Genomic DNA, 14,802 nt, shown 5'->3' with positions numbered 1-14,802 from the left:
TACACTAATTATATCGTATTTTTCGTATTATTAAACATCAAATAATAATAATATAACAATTGGGAATAATTTTCTGCTTGAGGCAATGAACAGTAAAGCATATTGAATTGTACTTGAGGGGTCGATGAATCCCATGAGATGAATGATATTCGGATTACAACTTGTGGTTGTAGGATAATAGAAAATGATCCTTGTTAATCGTATTGTCAATACAAAAGACCTAATAATATCAAATTCTATTGACGAAATTTCATTTAAAAATCTTCTTTTGCTTACTGGGTATTATTAATAATTTTAAAAGAATGAAAATGTAATCAAAATAGAAAGAGATAATCAGTTCGGTTGAGAATTTGGTTTCATGTCAATTGTTCAGCATAATAAAAATTGCAATTTCACACAAAATAAAGGTATACCTTGTTGAAATTTGCCACTTTTTGTGCTTCTTTGTGTCAATAGTTTCTCTTAAATAAAGGAAACTAAAGCAATCTCTTGATCTTCTTGTCTGATGAATAGAACATTATTCACTTCCTAAAAATTCTTTCTCTATGCTACTTCTTCTTATATTTCAATCGTATCCACAAAATAATAATAGTTTCTATTATTCTGAAAATTGTGCTCGATTCTTTGAATCAATTTTATTAACCAATCGCATTTCATGTAATTAGAAACAATTTTTTAACTATCAACATTTCAAATGCCTACAAATTGAATGAAATTTAAATTGAACGATGAATATATTCAAAATGAATAATGTGTTTATAAAAAACGCTTTCAATATTTTATTTTCATCATGTTGTACAGCGACTCCTCGAGTTTTTAATAAATGTTGTAACAATACGTCTAGTATACACCTCTAATTTTGGTAAATAGGCAAATTGATTCAAACGTTTATGTTTGCTTTTATACATAAATATAGAGATGTTATTATGATATGATGATCTGAGAAATGGAAAAATGTCCGATAATTTTCGTGGAATGCGTCTTTCTGGGTATTCACTTAATTTTTAACATATTTTAGTCATTTATTGGGACATTTTTTAAATCGATGATTTAAGTAATTAAGGTAGAAAAAAAAACGAAAATTTGGATTTTCAATGTAATTTAGCGGTCTTCCTATTGTATTTAGAGTCATATCCAAACAATATGCTGCAAATTTCATTGCTCGCCATAAAAATGGACCGAAATCACCAGGGCAAGAGTACGTTCTACCAACAATGCATCCATTCAGCGGAGCCCTGACGACTATACTGTATTGCTCGAGATAGGTGAATGACATGGTGACTATCTGCGTGTATTTTCAACTGATAGGAAGAACTGACTCTTATTAGTCCTCATATTTTGCAAAGGTCGAAGACAATTTGGGTTTGTCAAAGTTCGTAAAGAACCGATTGAAAAATTAATGAAATGTTATACTTCAAATTCTGAAATCAGTGATCAACGCTAAATGAAAATCCTAGTTTCATTCTGCTTATGTAGTTCGATCGGTACCCATTCTTTGCTTATAATGACACCGCCTTCTTTGTTCAATATCCGGAAGCTGAAATCTATCAAATCAGCTGTCAAGAACTGTAAGTCGCTTGCAAAGTTTTTTCATGACTGGATAAACTGACATGAGTCTTTATTGTCTTCTCGAAGTCAACAAAAATATCCACGCGATGATACGATCAGCTTTAACGGGTCGGAAAAGAATCAGTCAATTTGGGCGTAGTGCTTGATCGGAAATTGAAAGCAACACATTTCTATTCAGAAAGCTTGCTGCCAGCTTCTCAGGTTTTACTGCTTGCTGAACAGGAAGTCTTCAACTACCGTTCAAAGATAAGAATCTTACAAATCCTTTATAAGACCCATCTTGACTTATGTTATAAATGCTGCAGCCTGTCATGGAAAAAGCTTCAGCTGTTCCAAAATAAAATAATAAAAATGATTCAATGTCGTTTTCCGTTCAAAACAGTTCGAAATTCAAAAGAAACAAGCATTCACTGAATCTTTCAGGATAACCAGTAATTTTTACAGTTCGCTCACCATCCGAATGATCTATTTTCATTACTTGGCCAATACAATTATGTTCACTGGACTTTCGTGTAAAACATAAGTTACCGAAACCTCGTCATTAATAACTAGTTTTTTTTTTGTTCTTTCTTTTTAAAATAACTTGCATTAGTATTGCAACTCATATTGGTACCTCTGAGACGAGGTTAATATCAAGCTAGACTCACTTTTGTTCCGACTTATATCATTGCTAGGAATATACAAGGTTCATTTCTCCGATCATACAGGTTTGTGTGGTGGGTGCATGTCTTTTCAAATCGTGTCTATTTTGCTAGGTATAAAAGAATCAGATACATGCCTTTTCAAGCTCTTGTTTGGATTCTACTATTAACTGTATGTCTAAAATGTTCGATATATCATCAGTCTGTCCAAAATGAGCTCCGCTATAGACTTATTTAGGATTATAATGGAATTTTTATCAAATCTTAGACTAATAGTTCGCATTCATGAATAAACAATTTGCAAGTTGGATCACGATTTGTGACCATTGTTTCATTTTTAAAAACTATTACACTTGCAGGTTTAAGAAAATTTAGGTCAATAATAGACAATAAATCGTGAACTTCATGTTTTGGATATCATATTAGGTTAATTCGTTCATGGGTCATATCTTCACATTAGTTGTTTGTTGAAGAAAGATGAAAAAAATGTTGAAAATCTCTCAATAATACATGACAAATTATGTTTTGACTGATTCTATTAAGTTACATCAAATGTACCGTTCATTGATTTTTTTATTTGTTAACTCCATAAACGATATCCTCTCATGCACAACACGCCATTAAATCGTTCCCCAAAAAAATTTCATCGTGCATTATTTTTTTCCTTAAAAATTCAGAATCATTGTTTGAAATATAGCCTGAATTGTTAAGCACATCACAATGACCCTCCATAATGATTGGTTTCCATAACCCCTCGAAAAGTGCAAGGTATATGTCGGACGTGTCTGGTAAATCAGTAACTATGATTTCAATAAATGTATTGTGATATAAATGCAGTATTGTAATGGATTTTACTTATTTGGGTAGTTTTGGTTTTGTGATGGATAGACTTTTTGGAAAGAGTGTGCATTTTAGTTCAGAAATAGTTTTCTAATGGCTCCGATAAAGCTCTTTTATTAACAGTAAACGGAAGTCGTATCGGAATGGCGTTCATATAGCTGTCAAAAAAAGCCGGCTCTTAAAATCTCGGTGGTTCGGGTTTTAATCAGAGTGTATGCATACCTTCTCGTGGTATCCCTAGATACTGCTAAGTTCACCGCTGTGCTTTGAGCTATGTGCCGGGACAAATACGTTAAAGGAAAGAGTAAAAGACTATCCAAACCACCTCGTCGGAAGGGTGGCTGTGGCACAATTAGAGTAGGGATGGTTAGGTTTACATCCGACCATTTACGAAATCAACTTTTACAAAGAAACCAGCACAGCATTACCCCTCCTGAATATCATTATCTAACTAAGAATTTTTGTTTAAAAACAGTTTTAACCTAAAATTTCAAATTACAAAATAGACGAAAAAACTCTTCAAATTCCTCAAAATAGAGGATGGTTATGCTTTGATTATTGAAGATGAACATTGTGACTTTCATCTGTCATACATGAAAATGATGATTGAAATGATTTCTAATGGAATTTTAATCATTAAACTATTAAAACCATCAACTATATTTTGAGCATTTTTGAGATTTTTTCAGATAGTCACACCTTGACAATCTGTGTGAAAACTCTCTAAAGCAGTTGTGGGCAACCTTTGTGATGCGGCGCTTTAGTGTGCCGCCAATAACTCTAGGAAATGTAATGAACCGTATGTCGTGTGCGGTTTCGGAATAGGTTTTCCATCAAGGTGTATCGCGGCACTCAGATTGTCCATCACTGTTCTAAACTCATGATAATTAGCTAATCTTTAACATTATTTTTTTTACAAAACCTACTTGAGATGGTTCAAAAATTTCAAAAATATTATTCAAGTATTGAGCGTGACATTTATTTATCCACAAAATACCATTTTACAGCCATCTTTTCCCCCCATTGAAAATCAAATTCTTATGAAATGAAGAAAATGGTCTTGAAAATACGAAGCAGCCATAAATGGCGGATGTAATACACAATAAACAAAAAATTTATTCAAAAGGAATTCCAAGAGATATTTGTTGTCTCTCCATTTTTGACACCTCTATTGACTAAACATATGTAGAAAAGAACTATCAATATAAATGTCCCGATCGGCACATGATGAAATGTTGAAATCACGGCGATGAACTGGGAGTATACTAATTGTATGTGGTAGCTAATTTGCAAATTTCGATGAACGACTGGCCGATTCTCTCGGCCGCCGACATTGGCCTTCGCAACTCTGGAGCGACACAAATGAAAAAGGCCCGGCTAAATCTCTTTTACTAATAATAAATGGAAGCTGCATCCGTTTAACGTCCACATGGGTACCAAATTTAGACGACTTTCATTTAGTATCCCATATGGACGCCAAAAGGAGGTGACTTCCATTTGGAATTAGTAAAAGAGATTTGGTGAAGCCTTAATAGCTTGGTGGTTGAGCCTTCTTCATTTGTGTCGCTCGGGTGTTACTTAACTCTAAGTAACACTTAGAGTGTACTTGGCTCTGTGTCACTGCCTCGTCGCCGTAGTGACAACATTTCAATATGTGTCGATCGGGTATGTGTGTTCTGACTTGTCACCAACTTGTATATTAATATAAGTGTCATTATATCAAGCATCTAACGGCGGGGGTAATAAGTGGAGTAGAAAAAAATGTTGGACTTTCTTATTTGTCACTGCATGATATCAATATTGTGTAGTTTGTAACCATAAATGAAATCAAATTCATTATGTACACAGCATTTCTAGTTGATTAATTTGTATTCCAGCAATTTTTAACAGTATTTCTGCTTCTATTTTGTGTCTCCTTCCAAAACAATAAGCAATTACAAAAGACATATAATTTATAGAAATAGAAAATTATATACAAAATAAATGCTGTGCGTAGTTTGAACCTTCATATAAAAAAATGTTCGACAGCATAAAGTTGACACAGTCGGAAACAATTAGAGTATGTTTTATTGAAAATCAAATGTTTTCTTTTTCTCAACAATAAGCACATGCCAATTATTTTTCCGCGTAAAAGAACATAAATAAATAATTTCGAGTCACAGCAAAAACACATCAGATTCTTTTGAATATAAATTTTATACAATCATTTTTGAAATAAATAAAAAGTATTCCTTTCTCTATGACTGAACAATCAATTTCCCTAGGAATAAAACGGAAAATGCGTTAAAATATTTTTCTAGCAAATTTGCGTCAAATCAAGATGAAAATATTCTTTTGATTGTAAGACGATTGAGTTTTGTGGGTTTTGAACAATTGAACAAGTAAACATGCTGAAAACAATGAACAATTCTGGTTGTTGCGCAGTTTTTTCGATTATTTGGATTTTGGATCGATTAACTGACTTGCACTATTCAGGTCAATGTTTTGACTTATACTAGGATTTTGGAAAAATGACAATTATGTTAGGAAATCATTTAATAATGAGCCTTAAACAAACATATTTCCAAACAAATTAAGAATTTTTCACAGCCTTCTACGAGTCTTCAACCAAAAATTTAGAAAGTTCCCTGAAAACATTCCATTGCGCCACCGTGCAACGAATCACATTTTTGCCGTAAATATGAGTCGAAACAGCCGTTAGAATGCCATTGGGATTGTCCCAACGACTCAATGGAATGTTAAAGTCGAATTCGGTTTTCCTTCTTTATGATATCGGGATGGTATGGGAACATTCTGTAATTATGTAACAAAATCATTGGACTCGATCAAGAACCGCAAGTTTGCATTTCAAATGCTTTAGTAGACCTAGTGATTTCTGCTGTATCTTATAGTTCATCTAATGCTGTAGGTCTGCTTGTTTTGTCTTGCAGTTTTGAACGAACTCTGCAAAATCATGAACCAAAATTTGAATTCCTTAACAAAATCGTTAACTTAATTCCTTCACCTTAAGCGATACGTAATTTTCGAACGTTTCTACTGAATTTCACACAAAATTTAAGCAAGCCTTGAGAATTTTCATTTAAACTAACCAACAAATGTTGATGCCATTCTGGTATGTTTTGATACCTTTCAATCCATTATCTTTAACAATACATCTCGCAAAGAATTATATCTCTCATCATCTCGAATCCCAATTTCTCAGATCTTTTCATTTCTTTTTCAGCAGTTTAAATTCAATTACCGTAGAATTAGACGTCTCTGGTGCCAAAATGTACAAAACATTGTCGATGGAAAAAAAAAAATGTTAAAATAAAAAGTCGGAAAAATTTAAATAAATTTTGCTTGAGTTTGCCATTTGACGTACATTATGATTCCTAATTTTAACTTTGATGTCAATTACGTGCATTATTAAATCATCACCATGTAATAAAATTCTAGTATATATTTGTAAGGGAGACGACTTCTGTTCAAATTATTCTATAAATGTTTTCGATCGTAATTTAATTTCATTATCTGGTAGTTTTAGAATGTACCAAATGCATCCCCTACAGGCAAAATGCGAAATATGTATTTAATACACATTTCAAGCCTTACAACATCCCTTCCATTGAAAACAAAATTCGATTGTAACTTAATATGTCATCATTGAGCAATAAATGACACATAATAAATTTGATTAAGCAAGCATCAGATTAGATAGCAATTAGCTGCAGCTAGTTGAAAAATGGTTTTGGGTATTGTAAGTCATAACCACTACTTTTATTTACTTTCTTTAATTTATTTGTCAATGGTGGCATTTTTCTATATTTGTAGAGCTATCATAACGAACAAATTACTTTAGACTGTTTTAGACAGTCTTTAAATGAAATATGATAGTGTTGTCTTTACTAAACAATAGACCAGTGGTGGACAACCTTTTGTTTTTCGCGGCACACCTTGAGAGTAAGACTTGATTAAAACCGCATTTGGCATACGATTTGTGACATTTCCAACATTTTTTGGCGGTACATTCATGTATCATGACAAATATGTTGCCCACCACTGCAATATACTTTATAATACGCACAATCATCTTCTTAAAAATAGCGTCCCTTAGGAGAGTAAGTTTAGGAAGATTTTTAAAATGAAAATGATCGTCGTACTTCTAAAAAATTATTTGTTTTTTCAGTATGGTGCTTAGAATATACCAACGGTCGTTTGATATTTGAATTTTATTTGCAACTGCAATTAGGTAGTTGATTTTCTCTTTCATAGTTGTAGACCCCTTTCATAGAAATATTTAGTTTGTTTTCAATCGTCAAACAATAAACATCTGCTTGATAAAATCAACTTCATTATTACTTAGCTATGGAAGACATTTACTGCTATTGGCGGCTTACCAAAGTCAGACAATAATTTATTTGAAAGTGATGAAATTAATGATTGAAGAAAGCATTGAAATAGTGATTTATTGTTTATTAATTAGGTAAATTATTGCAATATTGTTGAGACGTCATAAGTGGGCAGGTAGTCCATGAATCATCACACGGAAGCGTTAAATAGCTAAATTAGAAGCTCAATAGATCAATTAGCTTAAATTTTTTGCACGTTTTCATTGATAATTTATAAACAAAACTATCATCCAGTAGCCAGAAATTTAAAAGTTAGTTTTAAGCAATCTTACAGCTAGGATACAGTAGATTTCACAAGGTTTTAGTTATCTATTAAAGGTTATAGTAAATACGGGGACAAAGCAGAGGAGTCAACTTGAGTTTACTCCGGTTCCCAAAAAATTATTAAGAATTTTCAATTCAAATAAATGTCAATCGGATCTTAGCCAACTGAACTGAACTCCAGGTTTAGCTTTGCTTTCAAGCTAACAAATTATGATACATCTTTAAGCGATTTACAGTTTAACAAGAACTGAAGTTAACCAAGAAACCAAATATTTTTTGGCACAATTCCAAATTGGTTTTTTATTAAAAGCATTTTTTAACGGCTTTGAACAAAATGTCTTGACTCTTTAGGTAATTTACTGCACAACCTACATTTCTTAATCGATCGAATAAATTAAGTTAATAACAAAAATATTTATTTAATGTTTTTTTAACAATTACTTCAAGTTCCTTTGTATTATGCCTCATGTTCTCAGAAGAGGAAATAGCAGCAATAATAATAACACTAGCTTAATATAAAATTATAACATACAACAACAAAATAAAAATGTATCGAAATGTCACTATTGTAATGAAAGAATGATTTTTATCGTTTTTATTCCTATTGCCGAGTCTATTGCTACTTACTTAATTTACACTCTTGTATTATATATTATATTGTTTTGTATTTGATACATACACAATAAAAATAAATAAAGGAAAATCAAATTTCATTATGAAAAGGTGACGAACGAACAAAGCTTACTTCTTTTATTTATTTCCATTGCTATTCTCGATTTACTCTCCTTTTTTCCTATAAATAAATGCTGTGTTTTTTTTGTGTGCTGTTGTTCGAGAGCAGAAAAAAATCTTTATGAAGCCACACCTCTAAGGGAGTGGCTAGTTAACATATACTCTGTATATTATACAAGACCAGGAGATGAAAATCATGAAATGGGAATAATATTTTAAAAATATTTATAAGTATGTAGTCAAACTGATTTCTTTCTTCTACTTCTTTTTAGCTGTGAGATATTAAAATATTTAAGTAGGAAATGAGCAAATCAAAGCAAAAAAAAAATATGAAGAAATCAGATTGAATTGTTATGTACATAAATCATCTTAAAAATCGATATTCGCACTTGACATGCGTCTCAAGAGTGTATAAAAATCACTTTACATATATTTTAAGTACCATAGAAGAAATGTATGTTTAGATTTGTTTGAATGCATTTCTTCTTGTACCTAAAGATGTGACTCTCTCTCTCGCTTACTATGTATGATACTCGAGTATACAGAGAAATGCAAATTTGCGACTTGGGATGTGAGGAAATAAAATTTTACTAGAGTCGACTATGAGTCAGTATAGGGAGAGAAGTTTCCTCATAGCCCGCACGACATAAAATTCTTTTCTTTTCATTCGTTGTTTTCTTTTGTTTGTTTATGTGTGATGATCAAAAATAACAACAATATTGCGAGAAAACAAAAATTGAAACGAAAAACATTAGTCCAATCGTTGCCGTTGTTCGCTCTATGCAGTTTTTGTTTGGTTAGTCTTGGATGATAAATCATGTTGCTTGTATGTTGTGTTGTGTGTTGTATGTAAACACAAACTAAATACATCAAACAAAGTGTTAAAGAGAATGAATGGTTTTGTTGAATAAACAACCGAGGCATTCACAAAAGTGTAGTGTTTACTTTATAAATCGTTTTTTTTTTTCTCGTTCAAAGTACTGATATACACTCCCATCCTATAGCCACAAGTCGGTCATTTATTTTTATTTTTTCGTTATTTTGTGACATTTCGAAGTAGCAGCAGTTTCACTTTTGAAGTTGTTGCTTAAATATATACAACTTGATAGATAAAAAAAAATTTATACTTTTTTTTTTGCTGCTTCCTTTAATAAACCACTGGATTTTTTTTGAAAGGACGGAGAATTTTTTAAATAATTAAAAAAATAAATCATCCAGTAAACTGGATCTTGTGAATTTATAAAAAAAATAATAAGGACATCCAAATGATTTGATAAAAATGTGCAGTAATAAAAATTATAGTAATATGAATATAAATGAGGATGTAAGCCAAACTGTTAATAATAGTAGAAAAGTGTCTGAAAGTGTCGAAATAAATTCAAATAGTGAAGAAAAAGTATCAAGTTTTAATTCACCAAATCATTCATCACATTCGACGTCATCAACATCACCGATATCTATTAATTCAACGTCAGATAAATCAATGGTGCCTAATATTAATCAACACACATTAGATATTCTTGAAAGATCATCAAATTTTCTATTCCCAGTGAATAATACCAGTGAAATTAATTCAATCGACAGATATAGACTTCAATTTTGTAATTATGCTATGTTAGAGCGTATGAGGAATCAAACAAATGCGGGATTACAACAATTTTATCAACCATTTGCCGGATGTAATTCACAGCTTGCATTTTCATTTTTTCAAAGTCGCGTTTTTCAATCGGAAGAACCAAAGCCACAACATTCGTATATAGGCTTAATTGCGATGGCTATTCTTAGTACTGCCGACCAGAAATTAGTTTTGTCTGACATCTATCAGCATATACTCGATAATTATCCATATTTTCGATCTCGTGGACCAGGCTGGAGGAATTCAATACGACATAACTTATCGTTGAATGATTGCTTTGTTAAAGCTGGTCGATCAGCAAATGGAAAAGGACATTATTGGGCTATACATCCTGCAAATCTTGAAGATTTTAAAAAAGGTGATTTCCGACGGCGTAAGGCTCAACGTAAAGTAAGGAAGCATATGGGATTAGCTGTAGATGATAATGATGCTGATTCTCCTTCACCACCTCCAATATCCTTTATACCGTCGCCTTCACATGTACTACATAATTACAGATTTAATTTTTCAAATGAACATCAGCAGCCATGGAATGCTAAATTACTTCAAAATGTATCTACAGCATACAGCAATTGTTCACGTAAACGACAATTTGATGTGGCATCATTATTAGCTCCTGACAGCGATGATTACATAAGAAATAGCTTAATATTGAATAATAATAAGAGAATACATTTAAGTCAAGAACAAGAGGATGAAGACATAGATGTAGTAGCAAATGATGATTCCATAACTCCTACATCATCAAATATAGACTCAAAGAATGAATGTTTAAATACAAAAATATCTCCTTGGACTAACTTATCACCATTAGCACCAGATAATAAATTTTTAAATTATTATGCTACAGGACAATATCATACAAGTGTAAGATCATTAGTACTTAATGAAAACATACCTGAAACGTCCTTTTTTGAAAAGAATAAATATCTTGAACTTTTAGACAAAAAATAATTGTGAATTAAATTAATAAAAACTGATCATGTATTATTTTTTAACACAAAAAAATCTATTATCGTAAAGTTATAAGGATGTTCATTCATGTGGCGGAAAAATAAACCTTAGTTGTACATTAATAAAAATTAAATGGATATAAAAAGAGTTGACAACTTTATTGATCTTGACTTATTTTACAGGACATTTTGAATTAGACCGTCGGACTCAAAGGGATTGTTGTTCTCAATTGGACACGCAGAGGATTATTGTAGGAATGATTCCTAAATACGTTGGCTCATTGATGTTAAAATTTGAGTTTCCTCTAGCAGATAATGAGCGTTCTCATGGGTATACTCAATCAAAACAATTGAGCATGATCCATTTTGTGAGCATACTCATGAATATGCTCATTGTCTGTTCGAGTTCATAGTCATTCCCGTACAGATCAATTGTGATCCATGGCCTCCCATAAATGTCGTCTAAAACTAGCTCTATCGCTGGCTACCGCTTGCCAATTTCCGATTTCATGTGCAATACTGTTTCAATCGACAGCTTCCTTCCAGTCGCCGATACGTTATCGTGTATCTTCTGCCCATTTGCATCAATTCCATCTAAAAATGATTTTTCTTCAGCGTGCTGTTCAGAATTGACTTCAAAACTTAATATTTGACAGACAAAATTGATTCAGTTAATCCAAAAATTGTAATTAAATTCCCATAAGTTCTTTGTCAGCTACATTATTAATCCAAAGAAGCTGTATAACAACAAAAAAATCTAATTTCATTAAATAAAATAATACATTCGCATGTTATGGAAACTACACGAGAGAAAGACTGTGCTGAATTCTAAAGGTAATCTGATTAAAAGGAAAAGTCGCACAGAAATTTAATCTGAAGAACATTCAGGAAAAGAATTTCTTCGTTATTACTGTTGCTATGAATGAAATTTATTCAACTGTAGTTAAATGGAACTGCATGTAACAAAGAGATTAGAATGCGATTTATATTTATTATTTGTGGTATTATTCTAGTGCTGAATGGTTTTGATGCATTTTGTATAATGATAAGTAAATTTGATAATGAATATTTTTGTTCCGTTATTTGGATATCCTGTCGTGAGAAATGAAGATTTTCACAGGAATCTTCAGATTATATGCTTGATTTGTTGTAAATTATTGTGATAAATATTTAGAAATCGTTGATTACAATTGATTCCAAAATCAAGGAGATTTTTCGATTATTTTAGACAAGTTAAAGTTGACTTTGTTAGCTCTGCTATATTAAAAATGATTGCTGCACAACTTAATTTAATAAATCACCTAAAATGTAAAATATGTTAATTGATTGACGTTTGAAAACAAACTAAATATTCATATGAAGGGGACAAACAACTTCAATAGGGGAAGCCAACTAGCAAAAGTTGCATAGATAATTTGAATTTGAAATTACCGTTGTTATATTCTTAGCAAGTTTAGATTCAAATTCAAATGTTAATGCTGCTTCCTTATAAACAATTAAATGTTTTGATGTGCATCTTGTTCCACCCACAAGTAAAGGAAATCAAGTGTAATAATATTCATTAAATTCTCGAGAATCTATGTGCATATTTTAAACATTCTAATAGATTCAGAAAGGTAGTTCATGATTTTCAGTTTCTTTTCAACTCCTTCTACATCCTTTATCATAATGCACAACTAGTGGAAATGTTTATTTAAGATTTGCTCTTCTTCTTCTTCTTCTTCTTCTAAAACTCGCAATTTACAAGAAGAAAAACTGACCACAAAACAAAATATTTTGGTACATGGATGAAGACTTGAGACATTTTATGAATGAACAGAGTCTTAATCCTAATTCTTTAATCGTTTCCTTGTTTTTCTTTCTTCTTAGCTTTACCAAAAAATTCAGTCTTTCACCAAAAAAAATCATTTTTAAACTGTTTATTTTACTTATGAGGACATTAAATCCAATTATTATGAAAACAATTTTTACTGCTGTCTTTTTTTTGTTGTGAATCGTCCAATTGTAGTCAAAAGAGATGTGAATAATAAAATAACATCCCTAAAATCTAACAAACACTTTTTTTTGCTATGCTTAAACTTTAGATATTGATTATTCAAAAATCATAAATTGAAACTCCCATGAGATTGAAATAAAATTTGAATACAGTCTTTGGGTATAAGGAGAAAATTATTTTGTTCCTGCGGAGATAATTCGAGTTTGAAAATTGTTTTATTTTTTTTTTTTTTTGGGAAATTTTTTGTTGAAATTTAAGAAACTAAGACAGTTTGTGTCTGCAGGCAACCTGTGTGTCGGACACTCTAATGCAGAGATGGACAATCTATGTTCCGCGATATTCTGGTGCGTTGCCAAAAATGTTTGGAATTGCCATGGTTCGTGACTAACCACTAAGGTGTGCCGTGACGAAATAAAGTTTGTCCACCACTGAGCTAAGACATTCACATTGAATATTGCTTATGTATCCGCATGATGGAATCAGCTAAGCCACTTTGAAAGAATGATACTTAAACGACCATTTAAATATAAAATCTTCAAATTAATATGTGATGTGAAATTAAGCTGATGTGTTTACAAATATTTTCAATTGGTTGAAAATTCTTCAACAAGCGATTGTCAAATATATAAGCGTTCAATGAGCATGCAATAGCTGACATACTGTGAGAGTTTGAAAGGGTTGTTGTTCGTTGTTGTATTTTAAAATTAAATAAATTTGATTAAAATTTTGTTTTAATCTCTAAATAGTCTGTGCAGTAGTAGCGTAATCGTTAGCTTAATGGTCTCTAAATTAACAACTTAGAATTTTAGTGGTTCTTCGTTATTTTTGGCATACCAAACAGCACAAAGTTTTACCACCATCGCATCGTTACGTTGCCGTATTAACTGTAAGACGTAAAGTGACCCTGAAGGCATATTTCGACCCATTTTTATCGGCGAAAAATGCGGTTCGCTCCATTGTGAACCTGAGCTTTTTTTTCAGTCGAGTTCATTGGATTGACGGCACACCAAACACTTGAAACAATTCAAACTTCAGTTATACAATCTGCTTCTGTAACACTGGCTTAGCAGGAAATATTGGAAGATCGAAGCATCGTCGTTTGATTAAGGTGCTTTTTCAGATGTTTACACAAATGAATTGTATCGGGATAAATTGGAACATGAGCTAAAAGACTGCCTTCCGAACGGAATAATGATGTAAAGAATTTAAGAGATTACCACGCCACTTAAATTCTAGTTGATACTTCTTACTTTATTGAGGTTTTAGTCAGTAAACTGTGCTTTAGATCAAAATATTTTGAGAATTGTCAATTTAGAGATTTTTGGATGGTTGCGACCTACTTACAAACGAATTTTTACTTTTCGTTACAACTTACTATTTTTTAGGTTTCATGCCTAAACCTGCACGATAAGAATGGATTTTTCTATTGAAACTTCCAAACTTGTCAAAATAAAAAAAAAATCAAAATTTTTTCCGTTTTGTATAAAATCGCGCTAAACATCCAAGACACTTAGCCGAGACACAAATTTAAACAAAACAGATCACAATGAATAATAAAATTTTATTCACACAATTTACACACATTCCATTGTTGTGTTTAATTGACTTCCAAAGCCCTCCCAATTTGCTGTAAATAATTGATTAAGATACAAGTCACATTCTTTATTTGTGATGTCATTAATTTATTTTTTTTTTTTTTTTGTATTGAAATTTATCCAATTTCAATCCAATTTGAAACATTAAAATTTACTAAATTAAAAAATATAAAATAAAATAGAAA

The 14,802-nt window shown here is 31.5% G+C and overlaps 1 protein-coding gene across 1 annotated transcript; it reads left to right on the top strand.

Annotated features, from left to right (window-relative positions):
- Nucleotides 1-9,544: 9,544 nt before the first annotated feature.
- LOC139096379 (uncharacterized) lies at nucleotides 9,545-11,096 on the top strand. The gene has a single exon (XM_070648082.1). It carries the CDS (start codon nucleotides 9,717-9,719, stop codon nucleotides 11,025-11,027), a length of 1,311 nt encoding a protein of 436 aa, XP_070504183.1. The 5' UTR covers nucleotides 9,545-9,716; the 3' UTR covers nucleotides 11,028-11,096.
- The last annotated feature ends 3,706 nt before the right edge of the window (nucleotides 11,097-14,802 follow it).

The sequence above is a fragment of the Chironomus tepperi genome, unplaced genomic scaffold (genome assembly GCF_022539635.2).
Source record: "Chironomus tepperi strain 1889 unplaced genomic scaffold, CSIRO-AGI_Ctep_v1 contig_386, whole genome shotgun sequence".
NCBI classification, from domain to species: Eukaryota; Metazoa; Arthropoda; class Insecta; order Diptera; family Chironomidae; genus Chironomus; species Chironomus tepperi.
The sequence above is the reverse complement of the archived record's forward strand: the minus strand, read 5'-3'. Positions and strand labels throughout refer to the sequence as shown.

What these genes read in the sequence shown, in the direction of transcription:
- LOC139096379 (XM_070648082.1), top strand. Translation starts at nt 9,717, where the DNA reads ATGTGCAGTAATAAAAATTATAGTAATATGAATATAAATGAGGATGTA.